Source organism: Myotis brandtii, unplaced genomic scaffold (genome assembly GCF_000412655.1).
Source record: "Myotis brandtii unplaced genomic scaffold, ASM41265v1 scaffold105, whole genome shotgun sequence".
Classification (NCBI taxonomy): domain Eukaryota; kingdom Metazoa; phylum Chordata; class Mammalia; order Chiroptera; family Vespertilionidae; genus Myotis; species Myotis brandtii.
Window position 1 is genome coordinate 4620095 of NW_005353538.1, and position 25179 is coordinate 4645273.

A 25179-nucleotide genomic window follows, 5' to 3' on the forward strand; every position below is an offset into this window, starting at 1 on the left:
TTATCTCCAGCCGTGAGAGTGCCTGGGGCCCGTGAAGGTCCAAACAGCCGTCATTTTGTAACTGTTCAACAGGCATTTTTAAACACTCGCTGGGTAAGCGGTGTTATGCTTTAGGAGACAAATTAACGAGGCCACTGAACATGAACTGAGTTAGGTGGAGATGGCTGTTTATGCCGTCACCTGTATTTTTGCAGTAAATTTTATCTACTAGACACAGAGTGAAAGGCCTGTTGTAATGGGTAGTGTAGCTTTTATCTTCTTTCTCCTTTAGATCATATAGTTAAACGGTTCTTAACCTGTGGGTCGTGACCCCTTTGGTGCTCGAAGGACCCTTTCACAGGGGTCGCCTAAGACCATCCTGCATATCAGATATTTACATTACGATTCATAACAGTAGCAACATTACAGTTATGAAGTAGCAACGAAAATAATTTTATGGTTGGGTCACAACATGAGGAACTGTATTTAAAGGGCCAGAAGGTTGAGAACCACTGAGATAGTTGAGTTGCATCACTTTTGGAGCACAGCTCAGCAGCCTGTTCGGCTTTCATTTGGGACCATTTGCTTCATTTCCCTGTTTGTCGTGTCTTCCGTAGCTCAGTGTGGTGAGCACAGAGCATACTGTAGCAGGGAAACTGCAGCAGCAGACACTCACCGGGGTGCAGCGTGCAAACCGCTGCCCCGCGGGTGTGCGAGGCCCCGGGTGTGCGAGCGTGGGGTGCAGTGGTGGCTCACGGCTGAGTGGGAAGAGTCTGTCTGCTCTGGCCGCAGTCCGCAGCTGCTGCCGGAGGGGTGTCTGGGATGTAAGGTTGTCCCGTGAAACGAGGAAGAATGCTAGCTTCTACTTCCTCCTGGTGACTTTATGAATGACCCCCATCGATTCATCTCCGTGCAAACTTGAATTTTTAAAGATTGGTTTTAAGTCAGGAGAGGATGGAAGCCATGTGTCTCCTGGAGACGGGCCTCGTGGTGGGGGGTCATCTCCGCCCATGACCCTGTTTCACCAGGGCCCAGAACCGGGCGTCTGGGACCTCCGCTCCTTCCCGGGCCCCCTGGGTAAGCAGTCGCCTCGGGTTTAGTTCAGGGCACCGAGAAGCTGGCAGGCGCACTGTCCTCGAGCCAGAGCTCCTCAGACTGTCTGCATAGGGTGACCCCTAGTCTCTTGTTAGGATGCAGATTCTGACTCAGGTCTGGTGTGACTTTGAGATCCTGCATTTTTAATACTTTTCCAGGGATTTTCAAAACTGCTGTCCAGCACACTGAACAGCAAGGCTCTGGTGGAGGGGCGTGGTGAGCCACCCCGGTTTCCTAACCACATTTTTGGTACAAGTGCGGGCTACGAAAACCCTTTTCAGTCTGAACAACAGAAGTGACCAGAATGTATGTGCAGTTTGCTGTCTAACTCTTTTAAGCTCAGCTCTCTGCAGATCTTAGAAGGCCACCAGACATGAACCGAGTTTGGTAGAGATGCTAAGGGATACTTAGGGCATGAGTCTTGGGGCTCTTTTTCGGATGGAAAACCTCCTGGTGCCAGAGGCCGTGCCGCGCCGGAAGTATTCTCGACTCTCCTCACCCTGCTCTCCCACCCCGAGCTCTGCCGCCTCTCCGATTCCCTGGCCTGGCTCCTGTCAGCCGTGAGGAATCTGGGCAGAGCCTCTTAACTGATCTTCCTGGCTCCAGCCTTTTCCACCTCCAGCCTCCTCTCCTCCTCACGGACGTTATCTTTGAAACACGTGGGCCTTATCTTTGAAATCTGGATTAAAATCACTTAATGGCTCCCTATTAATTACAAGATAAAGTGCAAATTCCCTAGCCTGGCATACATTGTCCTTCAATATCTGGACCTGGTGACCTTTCCAGAAAGTCCCTTCCTGTCCTCTTCCGAGCTCACGGCACTCCGTCCTTTGTTGTAAACATGCCACAGTCCTTTCAAATATCTCCCCCTCTGGACCGCGCACCCCGTCCTGAGCTGTTCCCCCTCCTCCAGGTTCCCGAACAGGTTGGTGCACTGCGGCCCGCAGTCTCCTCACTCAGGGGCCACTGCGCATGGCTGTCTCCCACGGTGGCAGGGCTGTTCTCCGCACTGAGCACCGGGGGCACAGCGCCCGGCCTGCTTCCTTTCACCAGCCTCGCGGACCTGCTTTGAGCCATGGAAAAGGAAATGTTTGGCTTCAGAATAAAATGTACAATTGAAATGAACAATTTCAAAAGCAAAATTATAAAAATGCTTTGAGATTTTATTTTTATGCTATTTTTTTTTAATTTGTATTGATTAAGGTATTACAAATGCGTCTTTATCCCCCCATTGGTGCTTTGAGATTTTAAATTCAAAAGTATATTCGATATGAGAGATGGGTACAACTTAATGTTTTGGTGTTGATAGACTTGTTATCTCCAGCAATGAGAGTGCCTGGGGCCCGTGAAGGTCTAAACAGCCCTTCATTTAGTAACTATTCGACAAGCATTTTTTTAAATTTATTTTTTTATTTAAAAAAAATATATATATATTTTTTAAAGACAAGCATTTTTAAACACTCGCTGTATAAGCTGACTGTATTATGCTTTAGGAGACAAAGATGAAGAAGATAGTAGACTGTCTCAAGGAGCAAAAATAATTATAATAATATTAATAAGTATTTTGAGGGCACACAACCTTATGTGCCAGCTCTCATGCAGTACAGATGCGCTGGGTAGCCCATTTAGTTTGCAAATATCCTGGTGAGGGAGATGTTTCTATACTCATGCGCGCGTGAGAAGCAGGCTCAGAGCCTAAGCGGCTTTTCCAAGATTTACCCAACTGGCAGTGCTGCCAGTTGAACCCAGATCCAATCCAGAGAAGCAAACAACCCTATAAATGAATGAATGGTCGTGGAGCTGTCCGAATTGTGAGTGCTGAGACTGAGACACGAACAGCACACGCACGTCAGAGTCTGAGGGCGGGTGTCAGAGCTGCCCAGGGAAAGCGTGTGGCCCTGCGGGCTCCGGGGGGTGCTGGAGCGCCTCCACGTCAGTGTCCGGCCGCTATAATAGATTGTAATAGATGGGTCTGGTAAGTGAAAATGGCATAAGATGTTAATGTCAATAACAAATTAATGTCAGTCACCAGTTTTTTATTGATTTGCTTCCTGCATTCAAAGGTATATTTTTACCTAAGAATATATCTATTGGTGTCAAAGTATATAATTGTCAAACTAAACCAAATATTATTAATTAAATTTTGTGTGTGCACTTTTCTTTCCTTCGTGTCACATGAAGGGGGAAAATTACAGCACCAACACCCCCCCCCCCCCCCCCAAAGCACACCACTTAGTGAGGTCAGGTTTCTAGGGACCTCAAGCATCCTGGACACCCTGTCTCGTTAGTGAGCAGGAGTGGTCTCAACACCTTGCTCAGAGCTCGTGCCCTGGTAGTGAAGGAAGGAGCGTCAGTGAGAAGTGGCCGCAGCCTGGAAGGGAAGCACGGAGGACACAACCCAACAGGCTGAGCTTGTTTAGAGAAGGGCCAAGCCGGCGTACAGCTTTCATTAGCTGAGGGGTCCTCCCTGTATATGACAAAGGAGGGGGAGTCAGAAAGCTGGTGGACATTGTTTTGTTTCTAATGTTTCATGCATTTCATGTTGGCCTTAGTGGGAGAGTCAGTTCTTTGGAAAGCTCCCGTCCAAGAGCCGTGCCCCCTGAGGCCAGCCGGGTCCCTGGGGGGTTGGCCGTTGCGGTCCCCAGCGAGGAGCTGGTGCTGGTGATGCTCCTCTCCTTGCAACTTGGAGACCACTCTCCCAACCCCGTGTGGCCCTGGCTAAGGAGGCGCCAGAAATACTTCATCGTTAGTGCTGGAGATTGAAGCTGGTTAAAGTGTCCATTCCTCTGCCTAGACCTGCTGTCGCCTTACACTTTTCAAGGTTATGATGGTGGATTTACACGATTTCATGGGAGTGATGAAGATGTTTTACCTAACTCTGCTTTCCTGTCGGCCTTGGAATGAAAGAATAACGGCGAAAGCTCTGAAATGGGAAACCCAGCAGGTTTGGGAGATCAGAGGGAGGTCCTATCAGTTAGACCCAGGCTGCAGGTAGACCGTGCCGACGCTGATGAGGAAGCTGGAGGATGAAGAGTTACTTAGCATTGCTGGAGCGTGAAAATACTGCTGCAGGACGCTGATGAGGAAGCTGGAGGATGGAGAGTGTACCGTTACTTAGCATTGCTGGAGCGTGAAAATACTGCTGCACACGTTTCCTCACTTGATCCTCATAATACACCCCAGAGGAGAGATAGCTTTCACCCTTTTCAAAATAGAAAACCAGAGTCCGATTTCCAGTTTTCCCAGTTCCACCCCTGGTAAGCTCAGAACTGCAGCACCAGGTCCTGCTCTCCGAGTCTGAGGTCTCGTTTCTCCTTGGATGCCCCACACAAGTGGAAACACGGCAGCCATGTCCTCATGCCCCATTTCTCATTCCGGGGGTCATTTGCAAGGTACTGTCGTGGCGGCACCATTGTGGGACTCGGCAGTCATGGAAGTAGCCTCGGGAACCTCCTTGGGCCACTCTCCGCACGCCGTCCCCTCATCAAACTCTCGCTTGAAAAGAGCTTTGCAATTCTTGTGTTTCTTCCCAGACTCAGCTGCGACCAGCAACTCAAGAGCCGGGGCCTTTCAAAACCACCACTTGCTCTGTGACTGATGGGTGATAGAGGGACTACCTTACCAAAGCAAGGGGCTTCGTCACAGGACCCACTTTTCTAAGCGAAGAAATTGTCATTTCGTATCATAGTCCAAAGCTTCTTGGCTTCCTGGTAGGAAAGGAAAGCCCAGTGGTGCAGCATTATTCAGCATGGTGATTATCGTGGATTCACAGCTGTTTCTTGAACAAACTGTATTGCGCACACTCGGAACACTCTCTAGAATAGGAATAGGAAACCGTTTCCCACTTTCTGTTTCTGTAGTAATGTTAGTCAAAGCTGACATTCACTCTGAGTCCATATCTGATGTGTTCCAACTGATATTCTTGCTTGCTTGTCCTGTCGGCTCTCAGCTTTAAATCCAGAAGGTTTTCAATGGCCCTGGTTGGCAGGAAGAATGCACGAGGCGCTGCGGAGAGAGACTGCTATTACAGCCAAATTTCAGCCACATCGATTGTCAGTACTAATGAACGCCCTTGAAGCAGATACTGCAAATGCTTGAAGTTGGAGTTGAGTGGCCTTTTGAGTCCAGATCATTCGGCAGAATAGACATCTTTTCTCTAAATACCGAAGGCCCAGTATTTGACTCTGGTATAGAGCTAATTTTATCAGTGTTGCACATTGGAGCATCCTGATTGCTCATAGCTTCAAATTCCTTCCAACGCTGACCATTACTTTCGTTTTATTCCTGAGTCATAGAAATGAGACCTTGATTCTTCCATCAGCTCCTCCCTGTCCTTTTAGCATTATAAAGCCTCGCTAACACAGTCAGATCGTCATAGCACCAGAGCTAGACTTCAATAGACATCGGTTCAGGTAGTGGTGCCACCACATAGTTAACCTTTTAAGTCTCAGTTTTTTCAGCTCTGTGATGGGGATGATGATAAGACTGAAGCACAGGGGACTGCTGTGAGGGTTCAATGAGATCATGTAAACAACGAAGCATAGCACCTGGCAGGAGAAGACATTGAAAAACTATGTTGGCTATTGTTACCATGCAGGTGATTAAATAACACCTCCTCCAGAAACAGTGGGGTTTTTTTTATACTAAAAAACTTAAATAAATAATGAACCCTTTGGAAAAGAATGAATGTGTTTTCTCTTGCGTCAAAAAAGCAGCAGTCACTTCCTTTTTCTTCCCTGTGTGTAGTAATCATTGTTACGTGTTATAGCCTTGTGATCTTAAGTATCTTATACTAATCGTCAGTATACACCCTAGAGCAGCGGTTCTCAACCTGTGGGTCGCAACCCCTTTGGGGGTCGAACGACCCTTTCACAGGGGTCGCCTAAGACCATCGGAAAACACATATATAATTACATATTGTTTTTGTGAGTAATCACTATGCTTTAATTATGTTCAATTTCTAACACTGAAATTGGGGGTCACCACAACATAAGGAACTGTATTAAAGGGTCGCGGCATTAGGAAGGTTGAGAACTACTGCCCTAGAGGCACATGCAGAGGGGAAAATCAGCGTTTAGTAAGTTGAAACAAAAAGTGGCCCGAGTTTAATCATGGTGCCTCCTGGCAAAGAGAAAAGGATATTGAATTGAGTACTTTAAGGCAGGGTATAAAAATCAGGGAAATACACATGCCATCTCCATTGAGATTTGAGGTTGGGGTTGTAAGGAGGAAATCCAATGTAAAAAGCCTGTGGCCACAGCAGAGCCAGTCGGCATCTCCAAGGCTTTGAAATCTAACATCTTTCTCACAGAGTGAGAGCTCGGCTGCCGGCACTGAGGTCTGTTCTGGGGTAGAGAGAGTCCAAGTTCCCTTAAGTCTTTATAGGGATAAAGAGCCCAATGTTTGTATCTTCCTTTGTGTATTTTGAGCTATACTTTAATATGTATTTTGAGCTATAATCATGTAAACTTTTTGTTTTAGTTATTAATAGCTTATGGTTTGGGAAATGTAAATATCTCGATATGTGAATTCAATTAAAACTGTGGACTCCCATTATCCAGGCGTAAGCTAACTGGGTGATGTAAGAGTGCAGTTTGTCAGCTACCAGCTTCTGGCTGCACGATGCATCCCTTTTAGAATGCAAATTGCTTCCCCTTAGTCCACACTCATGGGCAGCAACATTCTGCACCACTGGTTTCCACTTTGCACAGTAGCCCTTTAGTACTAGTACATCCCAGAGAATGTAGTCGCACTTGATCAGCTCATTAGCCGAGTGGTCGACGCGGAAGACCCGCAGTTGGCCTGCAACAGGCTTTGTCTAGAACAGCGGTTCTCAACCTGTGGGCCGCGACCCCTTTGGGGGTTGAACAACCGTTTCACAGGGGCCGCCTAAGACCATCAGAAAACACATATATAATTACATATTGTGTTTGTGATTAATCACTATGCTTTAATTATGTTCAATTTGTAACAATGAAAATACATCCTGCATATCAGATATTTCCATTACGATTCATAACAGTAGCAAAATTACAGTTATGAAGTAGCAACGAAAATAATTTTATGGTTGGGGGTCACCACAACATGAGGAACTGTATTAATGGGTCGTGGCATTAGGAAGGTTGAGAACCACTGCTCTAGAAGAAGCAGTGTAGTGGGAAAGGCGGGACGCCACGCAGATTTGCGTGGCCACTGTAGCAGCCCCTCCAAAAAACGGCCCTCTTCTTCCTGTGCCATGAACGAGCATCTTAGAACCTAACCTTGGCGAGGGCACTGCCTGCTTCGCCCGCCAGCGGTTGGTTCTGGAGGAAGCCTCTGGCTTCAGACTGTTCTCCTCCGAGTCCTCGGCGACGGCGGTGCCTCTTTTTCAGTTAATGTTTTTGAGAGCCCCCTTCCGCCCCTCCCCGGAGCCTGCAGGGGATGTAGCCGCTCACAGGCCTCTCCTCAAGGTGACCTCAGTGCCGTCGCCCCAGCAGACACACAGTGGCTTTCCTGCTTTTGCGGTCTCCTTTCTCCCCCGTTTAGTTCTCATAGAGCCTGTCCACTGGAGGGAGTTTTTCTTCAGGGTCGGGCTATTTTCTCTCCAAAAAAGATGCTATCTTTTTGATGAACAAAAAGGCCATGAAACCTGTCCAGCTATGAAAAGGAGTGAGAAGAGAGAAAAGTCTAGGGTTTTTGCCTTTCAGTATGAAGAACAAAGGGATTTAGTGATGATGATTATCTTTTATGGTTATTTTTATACTGTTTCTTTTATTGCCCTTCGCTTCTTTGATAAGTGAATTTTAATGAAAAAGCTCATCGGGATCTTGTTTAGTGGGTGGGTATCACTCCACAAACAGTCTCCAGCTGGGACTGCACCTCTGCATTTTATGGTATCATGCAGCTCAGACCTTAACATCGTAATTGTTTGGCCCCTTTAGTGCTTTGGGCATTGATTAAAAAGGTCTATTGAGCTCAGAGTCTTTTAAAAGGAAGGAGGCTAATGTGATGGTTAAAATTGAAATAGCACAGGCACAGCTGCTATAACCACTCTCTATTGTCACAGTCTTCCTCGCAAAGAGTGTTCACGCGTCCAATCAATGCTTTCCTTCCCGAGGAGGGACTCATCCCATATGTAAATACGGGTTGGACTGTGCTTGACCTCAGTTCTTCAGCCGTAATGTTGAAAACCAACAGATGGGAGGTAAAAACAGCTCGATGCTGATTCATCTTCAAAGTTGAGACTCCGGTCACCTTTGGTCTGGATGGAGCGAGGGAGCCTTTTCCTGGAAGGGAGAAGAAGCCGCTCCCCTTGCAGATAAGTGGTGTAAGGCTGACGGACTTCGTGGGGATACGCGAGACTGAACATAATTCGTTACAATAACTTTTTTTTATTGTTTAAAGTATTACACATAGTATTACCTATGTCTCCTTTTCCCCCATTGACCTTTCCTCCGGTTGTTACAATAACTTTTGTCCTGTTTTTAAACCTGACTACTTCCCAGTTTATCAGTTGACGGTGGAATTAACGGCAATCTATTCACTAGGTAAGTTCTGCCGAGAACTGTGAAGGTGAGGTCTGGCTGTGCTAGTTCACAGCTACCTCTTCCAAGGGAGCTGCAGAAGACAAGGGCTATTGCAAGACCCGAGGCTGGGGAGCTGGCCCTCTGTCCGGCTGGGGGAGCTTGACGCTCAGTCAGCCCCGAGCTGCGTGCACAGTGGCCAGCCACCCGGGAGCATCAGTGTGCTGGCTGTCTCCCCATGAGCATTTGGGAGTTAAAGGTGAAGTTCCATCTTTAACCCCCTTGTGGTTATCTGAACAGTGATGAATGAACTGATTGGGTTCCCTGCAGACCTTTGAAGATGGATGAAGGATGGAATTTGAGCTATTTTTTTTTAACCCAGGCCTTTTGCTTAATACAGCTTTTAAAATTAATGTCCTTTTTTGAATGCTAAGAAAACAAAGGGAATTTCTTCAAAGTGTTTGCAGCTTGACACAATGGGCTTAATTGGGGTCGAGAAGATGCTAGGACGGATGGAGAATGCCCACTTAGCTGATAGGACTGAGAAGTGGTGCCTTATTATGAGCTGTCATCTCAATGTGTATTTAAACTCCAGCAAAACTGAAACATGTTTGCCATATAGATCATAATGACTCCAAAGGAGCCATTATGCTCTATTATGTAATTACATAATCAGAGCATGCATAGTAATCAGCTTTTGGAATTCAGTGCTAATCAAACATACCTATAGTATGTGTTTAAGCTAAAATAGAGAACGTTAATTTGCCATTAGTCAACTAAACAAGAATGTGTATACAGAATATCCACGAATAGCTTCATGTTGTGTCAGATGCTATTTTTTGTTTTGTATTCAGGGGACAGCAACAATTTTAATTGAAGAAAAACCAGCACTGCGGCCTTACTCTTTACCTTGCTGTTCAAAAATGTGCCTCACCTTGGACTGATTATAAGAGGAGATTAGATTAAAGTCAGTATTTTTTTCCTTCCCTAAGCTCAAGTGACTCAACAGTAATTATATTACGGGAGACGCTTATGAGATCCTGACCATCTACATGTCATAGTGTTACAAATACTACATATGAAACAAAGCTTTTAAAACAAAAAACCTTGAGCATATATTGCTTTTGTAATTAGAAGCAAATCATTGAATGTTATTTAGAAATAGCCAAGAACAGAAGTGCCTTGATGACCCGTTAGGAGATGCGGCCTCCGCGCCTGGTGCCTCCCGCTTGCCACGTGGTTGTAGGCATGTGTCCTCCTGGGTTTCATAGGGTTTTATGAAAAAGAAGGTGATGCACATGTTTTTGTCAGTGTCGCATACTCCTGCCCACTCAGTTACTTGCTGAGTTGGTTTAGCTTAACTCTAAGCTTAGGAGCTGTCTGATTTGCATTCATTATTTTGGATGCAAACAGTCAACATATTCAACTTTACTATTTGGGATGGCAAACCATGGAGGAGGGTCTACAAGGGTAAGAGGAGCTTTGCAACAGCTTTCAATTTTAAATAAATGCTCAAGTGTTCAGGAAGGTTGGTGTACTGCCTCTCTTTGAATTAAATTTAGACTTGTGTTTATGTTGAAGAGGTCTCATCCTTAACCTTAATCCACGGTTGACCAACCCTTCTTTTCGGACACTGGTTCTCACTGTCTCATCTGCACATTAGATGGCTGAAAATGTTACTGTCATATTTAAATGGAACTAAATCCTTTCATCAAAAGCTTTCGTGGCTTGAACTTCAAATAATTTATTTTCAAATTACTTTTATTGTAATTCTTATTAATTCAAATAGGTTTCTGATTTGATATAAAACTGTAAATGCAAGGAAGAGTTTAATGAATTGAAAGATAGGATTGAGTCTTTTAAAGGAAATGTACAAAATATGCTGACAATACTTGCTTAGATAGAAATCAGATCTTAATGGGTTTGTTAATGATTTGTAGTGAACACTGTCTTTACGTTGACTTGAGGGGACATAGGCAGTTAGGAAGATTTTTCCCTCTGTGTTTCAACAGAATCTTAATTTTTTTCTCTTTTTCTGAAATGTGTTCACTTCTGGTGCTAGCCCTCAGAATCGTTAGCAGGACTGCGGTGCCTCCTTGGTGATGGTGTGATATGGGTAGGGGTTGTTCTTTCTAGTTGGGGATATAACCAACATTGTAAACATGGGATCCGCTAGAAACAGGAATGGGTGAAAAGCCGGTGGAAGCTTGAAGACACAGAGGAGAGGGCTCACACAACAGGAGAAAAGCTTTTCAAAACCCGCAAGTTTTTTGACTGTTCCATACCTCTTAGAGGGAAAGACTTACTAATCCCAAACCTTTAATTGGTGTCAAATTTCAAGAATTCTTGTGGCTTTTAAAAATGAATGCCTACATTGCTCCTCAGGAGGAGGGTTTGGTGGAGTACCTGCAGTTTTGGTTAGACTTGGGTCTGTTTAGACACCTGCCTGTGCTGATTTAACGCTGGGTCCAGACTTGCATGCAGCAGAGGAAACAAAGGTTTCCCTAACATGGTTTTTACTGAAGAAGTAGGTCGGGACTTGATCTGCTCCTTCTCTGGGCAACTGTCGTCCCAGCTGCGCGTCCTCGGTGGCCCTCCGCGTGGGGAGTTTCCATAGCTGCCACAGGATAAGCCTAGTTCTGCTCTAACTGGGACTTGCCCTTTTATGTGGACTCACAGGAGGACTCCCCGGCGTAAATGAAGGGCAGGCAGTGTGTGTGTGTGTGGGGGGGAGGGGGGGGGGATGTCCTCTGGGCCCAGTGTGCTGAGGCAGAGAGAAGGCAGCAGCAGTAAACAAGGCGTTTTACATGCAGGACACTCCTCTGTCATCTCCAAGTGGGTAATTGTGCTCTGGATAAATTATCGAAATAAAAAAAAAACTAGAAGTTGCTCAAAGGGAAATAACCCCCTTTAAAAACAAGTGCCTGTTCTGAGGCAGCGCCAGGAGGGCCCTGGCAACAAATCCTGATGCTGGCTGGTCCCAAAGGACCGGCTGTGAGGGCTGGGGGTGCTGGCAGAGCTGAGTTCAAACGCCACGGCCACTTGGCTGAGGGCATTAGGCAACTTATTAAAACAGCTCGCGTCCCAGGTGCTTGGTCCGCACTGTGGGGATGTTGAGGACTCCGGGGGTTTGAGAGGGACGCCTGCACAGAGCAGAGCGGTTAGCTCAGCGCCTCACGCTGGGTAACCTCTCCCTCCCTCCCTTGGGGTGCCGCCGAACCCCTTTCTCAGTTCAGCTCCTGCGGGAGGTGCGCCCTCCCCCGGTCGGGTGGTCATAGTGTTGACTGAATAGTTTCCATCAATGGCAGTGCTTCGTGTAATGTCATTCACATAGTGTTTATGAAGAATGGGTGTTTCAGGAGAGAATCCATGAGTTAAACTAATTGAAGATTGAATTAATAGGGGATTTATGAGCCAGCTACACCCCCAGCCTCACTCCAGACCTCACCAACTCAGCTTGAAATGGTCCTTTCTTTTCTAGTCATCAAAATAAATGTTACCGTGTTTTAGATAGCATGTTTTCTGTCTGGTAACGCATGCCCAGCCGCTTCTAGTTGACTACGGGAGACTTGCCTGTGAGTGAATGGGCCTCTCCAATACCACAGTTTTATGTTTAGAAATTGTGGGGCAAATAGGGAAGTGATTGGGAAGACAGTGGCTGATAGAAACTAAAGGTGAGTTTGGTTCTGTCTCCTGACCCTCGCCCGTCTGTACCAGTCAGCAGTCAGAAATGTCTGCACGTGTCAGCACCGTCCACCCTGAAAATAGATGTGCGGCTGTGAGCAGCCTTATTTCGTGGCTGTGGTGCGTTGTCCATACTTGGCTTTCCTTTGCCCAGAACAGGTGCTGTATCTGCTAATTGTGTTTTAGAAAATCGGAAAGGTTTTTAAAATGGATTATTTAAGAAAGGCACCAAAGCTGCCTGTTTGTACTCTTCTGCTGCACGTCAAAGTGCGTTTTGTAACAATCTAATTGTCGTGCTATCTATTTCAAAGGGAAATTTATCACGTCACAGTACGTCTCCTGTTTGGAAGAAGTATTTGAGGATGTGAGCAGAAAGCATTTTTACATAAAGGCTGCAGGCAGTTCAGAGTACTGACATGCATACATTTTCATCCCTGCCATTTACTTCCTTGCCTCACATAAATAGGTCATTATTTCATTTCAGCCATCGTGTGGCGTCTCAAAGTATGGAGCTCTATTTAATATAACTGCTGTCCAGCTGACCCATATAATTTATTGGTGACATCCTTGGGCCACCATCATCAGCCAAGGCAGTTAGATATCTTTCAGCAAAATATTTCATTATCACTTATAATAGTTTTAGATTAGCATTACAACCCTGTTAACATAGCTAGGAATTGGCATTTTCTGAGACAGGATTTCAGGTCGGCCTTAGAAATTTCAGAAGATTAATACAGCAATGATGGTCCGCCGTGGACTTGCCGAGCTCGCCGTGTGCCAGGCACAGCCAGGGCCAGCACTGCAGAGGCCCAGCTGTCCCTGAATGGCTTACCCGTAAGGACACATTAAGGTGATCTGGTCTTACATTACTCAGCTATAAGTAATAATTAAGAATATTCAGACTTTCTCAGAAACAAACAACCCCTCGGATTTTGTTTTATTACCTTCATTGCTTAAAATCATGGTCAACTCCTCTCTCATCTCTTGGGCAAATATTTTGTAGCCTGAATATGAATAGAACATGCTACTCAGAATATACTAGGATTCCAAGTAAAGACTAAAAGTACATGGTTATTTCCACAGGAACTATTTATTAAGAGCATAATTGAATTGCAACTGGCTTTCAGCCACCGTAGGTGCAAGTAGCGGCGTCTGCAAGCCTTGGTTGTGTTGCCGTGAGTCAGGCCTGCCGCCCTGTCCCTTTCTTAAGTGGAAGCTTCTCATTTGTGCTGCTAATAACCTTAACTTCCTCAGACAGAGGCGCCCTCCCGCACAGCCCAGGAGACCCAGTTTGGTATTCTAACCTCCTACAGGCAGGTCCCATGACTTGAGAGGGTTACAGCATCTGAATCGTGCAGTTTAGTTGTTCCTTCGTTTTCTTACTAGATTGGGTTTCCCCAAGGGAAAAGGGTATTGTCCTCTCCGCACAGACTTCTACCAGGGCCGGCCAAACCACCTTGAAGAGCTTGCTTGATGGGCAAGAATTCCCTTTCCTTGTTCTTTTCTCAAATCTGGGAATGAAGCTCTCCCTTCAGAGGAAGGGTTCTCATCTATGAGGAAGAGTAAGCAGCCCTTCATCTCTCCTGGTCACTTTTCCTCTTGCTGCTCCTCTGTGATACTTCAGCCCACTCAGCTTTCCCTCCGGGCCAGGCCGGGCAGGCCTGCCCTTACGCACCACAGCCCGGGCCCGCCTTCTCACACCCGGATCAGAGATCTCAGGGTGGGTTTCATTTCGGCTTATTCCCCAAGCACCAAGAATTATTTATCTGTGGAGCTAATAATTTCTCCTTATCCCTCTGGTTTCCTCTTTTTTGATCCTCACCAGTGGCTGGTTTATTTCTAGGTGGATTTGGCTGAACAGACACCCCTTCGCAAGCTTTCCCACTCTGGCTTGCCTAAAGGGTCCTCCAGCAGAACCAGGGTAGCAGGTGGAAACCCTTCATTTACTCTAATTGCATCTCTTTCCATGCTGTCTCCTTGTGTTTTTTTTAGACTAGTATTTATCGTTGACCTTTGTTTCTTAATGTGACAGTTTTGTAAGGGAGTGACTAAGCTATGCTGAGTTGATATATAATTATATAGAGAGCTTCCCTGAGAGCAGGGACACAGAGCCTTCGTTCTTGTATCCACCCTACCCCCAACATATACTAGTTGCTTAATAAATGTTTGGATGTGACATCTAGAGAAATGATGGTGATGGTGATGGTGATAGCAGCCACCACGGATTCAGTTTTATGAGAAGCTAGACACAGTGCTACATGCTTTATATTTATCTATCCTAATTCCCCCAACAGGTCTGTGAGATAGCTTTTATTTCCCCATTTTGCTGAGAAACTGGCCCAAGGTCTTTAAAAGATTTACCTGAGATCCTTCAGCTCAGAGGCAGTCTCTCTCCTCCTCTTCCTGACCAACCATCTACCTTTGGCAGGTGCTACCCCTTTGTTCTGCCCTCGGGGGTTCGGTCTCAGTGTTCACCCACATTTCAGCTTCTTAAAGGCCCGAATAACGTCATACGCCTCCATATCCCCTGCTGTGCCGCTGCGGGATTGGACACTGGACAATGGCTTCACCTTTTGCTTTTCAACTGCACTCTTCTCTCCTCCTACCTGTGCTGTGGAGCGTTTAGGACATCGGTGAGGGACCCTAACTATGATACTAAGGTTAGAAGCACCAAACCAAAGCAGATTTGCAGGTCTGCCTGATGCCAGTGGGCCTGAAGCACTGCCTTTCTGGCGTGTTCTCAAAGCGGTTTTTCAAAGGGCACAGTTCAGTACTGCCTGGGACTTCAGATAAGTCAAGAGGGTGTGTGTTTCTGAAAACAGAACTTTAAGAAACTGAACTGTAAGCCAGCGGTTCTCAACCTGTGGGTCGCGACCCCTCTGGGGGTCGAACGACCCTTTCACAGGGGTTGCCTAAGACCATCAGAAAAACACATATAGCATATCAGATATTTACATTACGATTCATAACAGTAGCAAAATTACAGTTATGAAGTAGCAACGAAAATAATTTTATGGTTGGGGGTCACCACAACATGAGGAACTGTATTAAAGGGTCGCGGCATTAGGAAGGTTGAGAACCACTGCCCTTCTCAGGATTTTATTGAGATTCCAGAGAATTAGAGTTGGTAGGTCCTCATTCCCACACAGTACATAATCGAACTGCCTATACAGTAGACACCCCTTGTCCATGGTTTTACTTTCCATGGTTTCAGTAACAGTCAACCATAGTCAGAAAATATTAAGTGGAAAATTCCAGAAATAAACAATTCATACGGTTTAAATTATGAGCAGTTCTGTTAAGCTTGATGAAATAGCGTATTGCCCCACTCTGCCCCACCCGGGACATGCATCCTCCCTTTGCCCAGCAGCTCCACGCTGCGATGCTCCCTGCCCATCAGCCACTTAGCAGCCGCCTCAGTTGTCACATTGATGTTGCAGTATCAACACCAGTGCTTGTGTTCAAGTCACTGCAGTTTTCCTAATGGCCCCAAAGCGCCAGAGTGAGGATGCTGGCAATTCAGTGTGCCAACGAGAGCCCCAAAGGCCTCCGGTAAGTGACCAGGTGGAAGCTCTCGACTTCATAAGGAAAGAAAAGCATTCTGTGCTGAGGCTGCTAAGATCTAGAGTAAGAACAAAATTTCTATCCCTGAGATTGTGAAGAAGGAAAAGGAAATTTGTGCTAGTTTTGCTATTGCACCTCCAACTGCAAAAGTTATGGCCATGGTGCACGTTAAGTGCTTATTAGTTAAGATGGAAAAGGCATTAAATTTGTGGCTGGAAGACTTGGATGGAAGACATGTTCTGATTGACGGCATGTGTTGTGGCAGAAAGCATTGAGCCAACCACCAAGGGGTCCCCGAAACGAGTGACACCAGGCCATTATGAGAGAGAAAGAGAGAGAGAGAGAGAGAGAGAGAGACCACATTTAACTTTTATTAAAGTACTGTTGACCCTTGAACAACACAGGTTTGAACTGTGTGGGCCCACTTATCCATGGGTTTGCTTTTAAGAAATACATATAGTAGTGTAAATGTGTTTTCTCATTATTATAATTTTCTGAATAGCATTTTCTCTTCTTTAGCTTACTTCAGAGTAAGAACATTACAAGTCTCTAATATACGCTTACAAATATAAATACATAGAACATACTGGTACACAATACATGGTACTAGAATGTTCATGTGATTGTTCTGGTCAACAGTAGGCTACGAGTGGTTAAGTTTGGAGAGTCCAATGTTATATGTGGATTTTTGACTCTATGGGTGGTTCAAGAGCCAATTGTATAGTGTTAATAGTTGTTCCATTGTATTACCGTTGTTGTTCATCTTTTACTGTGACCAGTTTATAAATTAAACTTCATCATAGGGATGTATGTATAGAAAAGAACATAGTACATACAGGGTTCAGTAGTATCTGTGGTTTCAGACATCCACTGGGGGACTTGGAACATACCCCTGTGGATAAGGGGGGACCACTGTGCACTGGGAATGCTGACATCCACTAACAAGACAAGATTGTTCAGTGGTCCGTCCATCCTACCTGCTTCTAGTAGGTAGTCCCTTGAGTTTTCTGTGAGGTAGCCAAATAGCTCAGCTCGAGGGCCTGTGAGCTGAGGCCGAGTACACACACCACCCACCCCGCTGTGACAGCTCAGCTCCTCATAGAAGCCGGCACTCGGACCTTACCACTCACACAGGGCTCCATTGCACAGGTCCTGGGGCTGGACCACGAGCGCCTCACCCTGAGAGCAGGTGATTCCAGGCTGTGGTATTGCGCCCCTCGATCTACTTGGACTATTAGACTCATGCTGTGGCCCCTGCAGAGAGGAGGGGAGCCTTACCCAGTGCTGCTCTGGTTTCCAATTCCTAATGCGCTTCCTGCTTCTCATTTTAATTGATCCCATTAACCAAATTTTAATTGATAGAAAATTCTTTCTGATCTTTTCTCTCTTTTTTTAAAGGTGATGGACAGAATTTATTTACGAAAGACGTGACAGTTATCGAGGGAGAAGTTGCAACCATCAGCTGCCAAGTCAATAAGAGTGACGACTCCGTGATTCAGCTCCTGAATCCCAACAGGCAGACCATCTACTTCAGGGACTTCAGGCGTAAGTGTCCGTCGCTGCAGTGTTACACGGCAGCTGATTCTCCTACGTGTTGTCTTGATGGAGAGACTGCCAAGGCTCCTGTGCTTACCTCAATGTTAGATGCTTGAAGTTTAGTCCATTCTTCAGAAGGGAGACGGGATGTGCAATCATAATCTTTCTACTTAATAGAAACCTTGAATGGTCCCTTTTAAAAGCAAGGCGGTCTGACTTTGCAATAGGAATGGGTTGTAGTAATTCAAGGTGAATTGCAATTGAGTCCCAATACTTCGCTGATAGAAACAACTCAAACAGGGGAAGGCCAGGAAAGTAGGGCATACTGAAAGGTAATCTGTTTGAAGATTGAAATTTTCAAGGCAATCTGAACCTATAAAGACAAAACCAAACCTCCTGTCACCATAGCACCTCTGGCATGTGGAGGTGTCCATGTACGAAAACGTTTGCAAATGGATGTCACAGAAGTGAATACTGGACACTCACCTGCATATCACAGCCAGGGTGCAGGTGGGTGCTGGGCTTGTGGAGAACCAGAGAAGGTCCTCTGAAACTTGGTTTGAGAGTCAAGGTGTCCAACAAACAGGTGTGGAGAGTCCCCTTTGCCTTGTTTCCACCCCACCACAGTGTTCAAGACCTGTGGACAGTTGAATAATCTAAAGAATATTTGAGAGGATATTTCGTCCTTTTGTAATAATCTAGCCTTTGCCAAAATAAATATAAGGACTTTAAACATGAATATTTGTTATAAACAAGTAAGTCCACATACATTGCTTTCCTGTGTTCTGCCCAATTGGCTCCTACTGTGCTTAGGAAACTGCAGGGCGAGGTCAAGGCCTTCCGGGGGCCCCTGGTCACCTTCTATCCCTGAGAAGTTCCACCTCAAATCATATCAATAACTAGAGGCCTGGTGCACGAAATTCATGCACTTGCAGGGGGGTGAGTCCCTCAGCCCAGCCTGATCCCTCTCGCACTCCAGGACGGTACACGAAATTCATGCACTTGCAGGGGGGTGGGTCCCTCAGCCCAGCCTGATCCCTCTCGCACTCCAGGACCCCTCGCTCCTTACCGCCCACCTGCAGCAGAGGTGGGAGAGGCTCCTGCCACCGCCACTGCGCTCACCAGCTGTGAGCCCGGCTTCTGGCTGAGTGGCGCTCCCCCTGTGTTAGTGCACTGACCACCTGGGGGCAGCTCCTGCATTGCCCCCTGGTGGTCAGTGTGCATGATAGCGACCAGTTCCACCGGTCGTTCCGCTGTTTGGTCAATTTGCATATTAGGGTTTTATTATATAGGATACCAAATACATAGATACATCCAAATTAAATTGGATTATTTTTTTATAGTTTTTTTAATGATTTTTATAAGTCCTGCTCCCTGAACTTCCAGTGCCCAAGGGGACTCCTAGCCCACCTTCTTCCTCTTTTCATCTTACCCATGTCTGACAGAGCATCCAAAACCATTTCAGTAAGGGCTGAATTCTGACACACTGAGGCGGGGGGCGTGGGGTGTGTGTGTGTGAGAGTGTGTGTGCATGTAGGTATACACACTCACACGTGCACCCACGTGCACCAGTCTCCTTTGGACAGGTTATTTGTCCACATGGGGTTAGTACAGAAGCCCAGACAGTAACTCGGGAAGTACAAAGGGTACCTCCCCTCCGGGTGCGGGAGACGCGGAGTTTCCACTCTGCCGCTGCCTTTCCAGGCCCCTGCGTCTCCCTCCGCGGGGCTCGGGAAGCAGACTGTCCCTGTCTCAGTCACAAACCCTGTGCTTTGTTCACAGCTTTGAAGGACAGCAGGTTTCAGCTGCTGAATTTTTCCAGCAGTGAACTCAAAGTGTCGCTGACAAATGTCTCCATTTCCGATGAAGGAAGATACTTCTGCCAGCTCTACACCGACCCCCCGCAGGAGAGCTACACCACAATCACAGTGCTGGGTGAGAGGCACGGCGTCGTGGGGAAGGGCACTGTTCTTGTCTTAGGCAGGCCCGCCGCCCATCTGGCGGAATTTTTAAAGTAGCCTGTTTTGCCAAACACTCTGAGGAACGCGAGCAGTCTATGCAGATCCCACCTACTCTGGGGGTGCAGACCTCAGGCTCCAGCAGCAAAACTCAGGAGGATTTGGAACCTCAGATGAATCCCTCACCATGGCCATGCCATTGCTCTACAGGAGGCCTGATTATTCTAGAAGTAATAGGTTCCTGCCGATTGTATAGGATTGTTTCCTTCTGTGCAGGAGGGGGAGATGGCCGCACAGCTGGGCCGGGCAGGGCTCTGCTATGAAATCCGCCTACTGGTTTGTCCTTCTGAGTTACACCTCCTTCAATATTGTCCTCCTTTTCCTTAATTGCCTTGTTTATTGCTTATACTCTAGATCAGCGGTTCTCAACCTGTGGGTCGCGACCCCTTTGGGAGTCGAACGACCCTTTCACAGGGGTCGCCTAAGACCATTGATAACACACATAAATAATTACATATTGTTTTTGTGATTAATCACTATGCTTTAATTATGTTCAATTTGTAACAATGAAAATACATCCTGCATATCAGATATTTACATTACGATTCATAACAGTAGCAAAATTACAGTTATGAAGTAGCAACGAAAATAATTTTATGGTTGGGGGTCACCACAACATGAGGAACTGTATTAATGGGTCGCAGCATTAGGAAGGTTGAGAACCACTGCTCTAGATCATGCTGTAGCGATCATATCTCATGAACTCATACTTTGCCACAGAATTGCCACCATTGGACATGAAAGAATTAGGAGCTCCTAGGGCGAGAAGCTGAGAAAAAGCCAGGCTGCTGACGGGCCGCTGGGGCACCTCTGGAGAGCTGCGTCTCCACTTGTGGTCACCGGATTGTGGCTTTCGGCAAACCCCAGTGGCCAGGTTCCCGTGTGTGTGTTTGAGGTAGCCCGCAGATCCCCTGTGTTGGAGGAGGTCTAAGTTGGTCTCGTTTTAGACAGGCTTACACTCCAGTGCACACCACCGGCTGACCGGATTTTGAAACCAAGTTTTCAAGGACACACACTACAGCGTGAGGCAAGATCTCCGATTTGTACCTTCGGGGAGGTGATGAATCAAAGTCTATTTGAGGCGGCAGGTTGCAGCTCTCGGTGTAATGATAGGAAGATTAAAGAGCAAAGATAAATACGAAGGCGGTTTTGCTTGGTGTGTGTGACCATATATGTATTTATGGATGTACATATTGGGCTACTGCCTCGTTACTTTATTTAAACACAGCTGTAGAGGGAAAATATTTTTTTATTCATTAAAGTAAAACATGTCCCTAACACTTACATACATGTTCTTGATAAGAGGAATACTGACTTCAGAAAGCCATGTTCCGGGTCTGTCCATGCCGTTTGGAATGTGGTCTGTGTTAATGACAGCAGCTGGCAGGTGCTCCTGTTTGTCTGATTGTGGCTTTGACCCACGCAGACCTGCAGCAGTAGGGAGCGTGGAAGGTTTTGCTGGGACGACGACGGTTCCGGTATTTTGGAAATGTGCCAAAATCATGAGCATGCATTGGACCTTTTCTGTGCATCTGCTCGTACAGAAGCATTTGCGAACACCATTCGCTGATTGGAGCAAGTCATTAGTGGCCTGGACCTCAACCTCACCGTTCACCCACTTACCCACCATAGTTTATGGCTTTTCAATAAGAGTGACAGCAAAAAAAATTGAATATAGTTGCGGATTCTGAATTTTCAGAATGTTTTGTTACATATACCTTTAAGTATGAATATCTTTATTTCAAAGAAAGAAATAGTAATAGTAGAGCTCAGTCATCTGCCTGGTGACGAGCAGAGTGAGAACCAAGAGTCAAGCCTGAACCAGACCTCGTGTTTTCTCAGAACCTTGTGTCTTCTAGCCGAGGTTACTTTCAATAAAGTCCTGAAACTGCCTTCCCAGATGTTTTTCCCTGAAAGAGCCCATCTTTTGTTTTCAGGAGTTTATCTGCCCCTTGGGAAGCAGTGTATGCCTGTCAGTTTCCAGCGTCTGGTACATTTGTCCTCAGGCCCCCGGACAGGAGGTCTGACTGCGCACACCCAGTGCTTTCTCAGGTCCCCTGGATAAGGGGTCTGACTGCGCACACCCAGTGCTTGTGGGGGTCAGCATGCCAGCACTAGGCTCTGAGAGGAGCTCTAGCTGTAATGCTTTTGGAGGCCTGATTATTCTAGAAGTAATAGGTTCCTACCGATTGTATAGAAGCATTAACTTAAATATACTTGAAAGTAATGCTAGTAGATACTCTTGCTCAGATATTATGCATTCATTTAATATTCTATTAAATTTACTATAGGATTTCTTGATGAAGTAAAATTGTTGTCATCAGTGTTTGAGTCTTTCTTTTTCCAAAATCTGGCAAATTCCACTGATACTCAAATATTCAAACCTTTCTTCTACGGTGTGGAATTTGTAGATACATAGTGACAGAAGAAGGACACGTTAGCATCTTCATTTCCGTCCACAGTCCCCTGGAGAGGCCTATGGGGACGAACACAGATGCCCTGCCTCCATGGGTTGAAGGTGTTCATTTTAGTGCATCTGTTAGTCGTTTGAAGCATCAGCAAAGAATGCAGCATCATTAGAAGACACAGAGATGGGTATTTGTTAGTTACTATCATGTTTATGCTCTTACCCAGGTAAAAATGGAAACTCCTATCACATTTTGCATGCATTTCTCCAATTCACAGTGTAGGACTCTTCTATGTACTGCTGTTCATTGGAGGAGATGAACAAGAGAGAAAATACACGGCTTTACGATGAATACAGTTACTGATAATAGTAGCCAGTATTATTATACCCCTGTCCTTCCAAGATTAGTGTTCACTCTTAAGATTCCAGGAACAGGAGGAACTCATTATTTTAAAGGGTCTTAGAGTGAGATTTGACGTGCTGATCAGTTTTAAGACTCCTCTTGTGTAATTAAGGTGGCATCCTGAAATTGCTGATTTTTTTTAATGCTTTAGGTGTAAAGGTTTTATACCTCCCTGAAAGATTTATAATTGGCGCTCGGATAGATTTGAGGTTGGCTAAGAAAAACTGTACCATTTCTTTGCTATTTCCTAGTATTTCCTTCTATGTGACTTTCATTCAGGTTTTCATCCACACGCACATCCTCAGATATAGTTTTGGTTATTTTCATTAATGGCCGCAGGCAGTTTTTACTAAATGCGACTGTTTAGTGGGACCATGTGTAAGTGTACTCGCTGGTTAGTAGTAGTTTTCATTCATTTTTTTATAAATGGATATTTATACTTTGCTAACCTATTTTGTATTAGAGTAGGCATTATGAAGTCAAAGGGAAAATAGGGTAGACTTAATAGACCAAAATAAACTTTAAGATTTTCTTGTTCAACCCCCTTTATTGGAAAGATATACCTAAATCACTTCATTTCTATTTCCCAAAGCTTTCTCGCTCTTAAAAAAATAAAATAAAACAGCCCTGGCCAGAGTGGCTTGATTGGAGTGTCATCTTATACATTGAAAGGTTAGGGGTTCGATTCCAAGTCAGGACAGGTACATAAGGCGCTCTCTCTCTCTCTCTCTCTCTCTCTAATGTGTATATATATATATATGTGTGTGTGTATATATATATATATCGCTCTCCCTTTCTTTCTCCCTCTCCCTCTCCCTTCCTATCTCTCTAGAATCAATAAGCATATCCTCGAGTGAGGATTAAAAAAATCTGAGAGAAGTCACGTTTATCACTGACATCAATATAAGCCATTGGGACTCCCATGATTAAATTTCACTTTATGTTTGTAAACCAGACAACTCCTACACTTGACTGTTTCTTCTAATCTTAGTAAAGATCAGAGACACTGGCCACGGTCTTGGGAAAACTGTGGACTTGGAAATAATCACTTAACTGCGTCTCAGGCTGCTCTTGTCCACAAGGAACAAGTCCTTTATTTTTCTACATTGGTCACAGTTTCCAACACTTTGGAAGTTTTCCACAAGTTTACCTCAGCCATCAATTTAAAGATGACTTCAGCTCTTCAGGAAGGTATTCCTGGGATTAGCATCGTTATGGGAATCTTCCTGAAAGGTTAGGGAACTTTAGAGCACAGTTGACCCTCTGGGGTCACGACCCCCTCCACCACCAACTCGCCCCACCCCCCGGCACAGTGAAAATCCACAAAGAACTTTCAGTCAAAACTTAACTGCTAGTCGCCTACTGTTGACTGATAACACAACCAGTCCATTAACACATATTTTGTATGTTATATGTATTATATACTGTATTCTTAAAATGTGGTAAGCTAAAGAAAAGAAAATATTAAGAAAAGCATAAGGAAGATAAAATATATTTACAGTATTTATTGAAAAATCTGTGATAAGTGGACCCACACAGTTCAAACTTGTGATATTCAAGGATCAACTGTATACCTGTTGCAAAAAAAAGGAAGCGTTAACAGGAAAATACTAACAGTAAGTGATCCAGATAGGGACCTGTTTGCTGCCAGTCACTCTGTGGGCCCCAAGCAAGGTCTCTGAGACATTGGTAGTTCTCCTCTGGCCTCGTTTGTATCCACCCCTTCCTCATCCCTGCTCGGAGCCAGCAGACAATATAATAATGCGAGAAAAGCAAGCCATCCGAATCCCGACCATCTCAGTCTTAGGGAGAGCATAAGAAATACCAGTGGAGATGAACAGCTGGTGCAGGTGGTGAGGAAAGCAGAAGTATCTGAAGGCTCAGCATGAGAAAAGGAGAGAAGGAAGGAAGAATACCCAGCATCACAGAAAAAGAGATGTGACAGAGAAGGTGTTGACACTAAACGCCGTTGAGACTGACAGTGATAAACTGGATCTGTCCCATCATCAAGAGCCCCCTTCCGGCATGTTCCCGGAGCTGCATGGCACCAGGCTCTGACCCGCTCCGGGCTTACTCTTTCCAGGAGCGCGAGCTTCGTGCATGGCACCAGCCTTAGCCGCTTGCCCGTCGTGTCCTCAGGGGCCCACCTTCCGTGCCTACCCCGCACTGGACCTGAGTTTCCTCACACTGAGTGGGTCCCATCAGTCACAGTGATTGACTCATTTCTACATTTGTGGGGAGGACATTCCTAGTTTTTTTACTCCTTGGTTGTTTGCCTTTTATCATTTCTTATTCTGTTCCTTAGAGTTCGCCAAGATCTTACTATCTTTAGGCTTGGACAATCTCACATTTGCTTAAACAGCATTTTCTTCAAGATCCCTATTGTACTGCACTCAGAATTCAGTAGTCTCTGTTGGCGCTAGACATCTATTCTCTCTGCTGCCTACCAGCTCTCTCGGTACATGTGATGAGAACCAATAAGCTACCTGGTTGTCATCCAGCAAAGATAAGCTACGTTTAGGAAATGGCGAGCCGAAGCTGCCCCGTTGACGTGTGTAACTGCCTTTCTGTGTCTCTAAAATGCTAACAGATGTGCAACTCCAAATTGGATAGTAGACTCTCTCTCTCTGCTTTTTCCCCCTGAAGTGTAAGCTAGGGTAGTTCTTTCTCATGTTTAACTACTCATTGGGGCCATATCACTTTAGCAACACATCCAATTGAGCAAATGTGCTATTTTTCTCTTTCACGGGGAAGAGAGGAGGCCTGCTTTTGATCTGGTAGTTACCCATCACCATCACACTGTCTTGCTGAGAAACATATGCAGCAAATCATTTCCTTTACCATCATTCTCTACAGGCATTTTCACCTGCTTTAACTCAGCATAAAAGTCTTCCTTTTTCCACATTGGACCAGAGCAGGTGGAAATCCCAAATACGTGCTTTAATCCCATCGTTTTTTGAAGCAGTATCAGATTTGTTATTCAACTTGATC

General features: G+C 45.5%; 1 protein-coding gene across 1 annotated transcript in view; it reads left to right on the forward strand.

Moving 5' to 3' along the window:
* The window catches only part of CADM1 (cell adhesion molecule 1), a gene marked incomplete at its 5' end in the record, with an annotated part of 349313 nt that overhangs the window by 265853 nt on the left and 58281 nt on the right, over nucleotides 1–25179 (forward strand). Inside the window, 2 exons of the mRNA XM_005856899.1 lie at nucleotides 17225–17369; nucleotides 19143–19295. Of these exons, the coding sequence (XP_005856961.1) occupies nucleotides 17225–17369; nucleotides 19143–19295 (298 nt within the window). The remainder of the gene's footprint in view (nucleotides 1–17224; nucleotides 17370–19142; nucleotides 19296–25179) is intronic.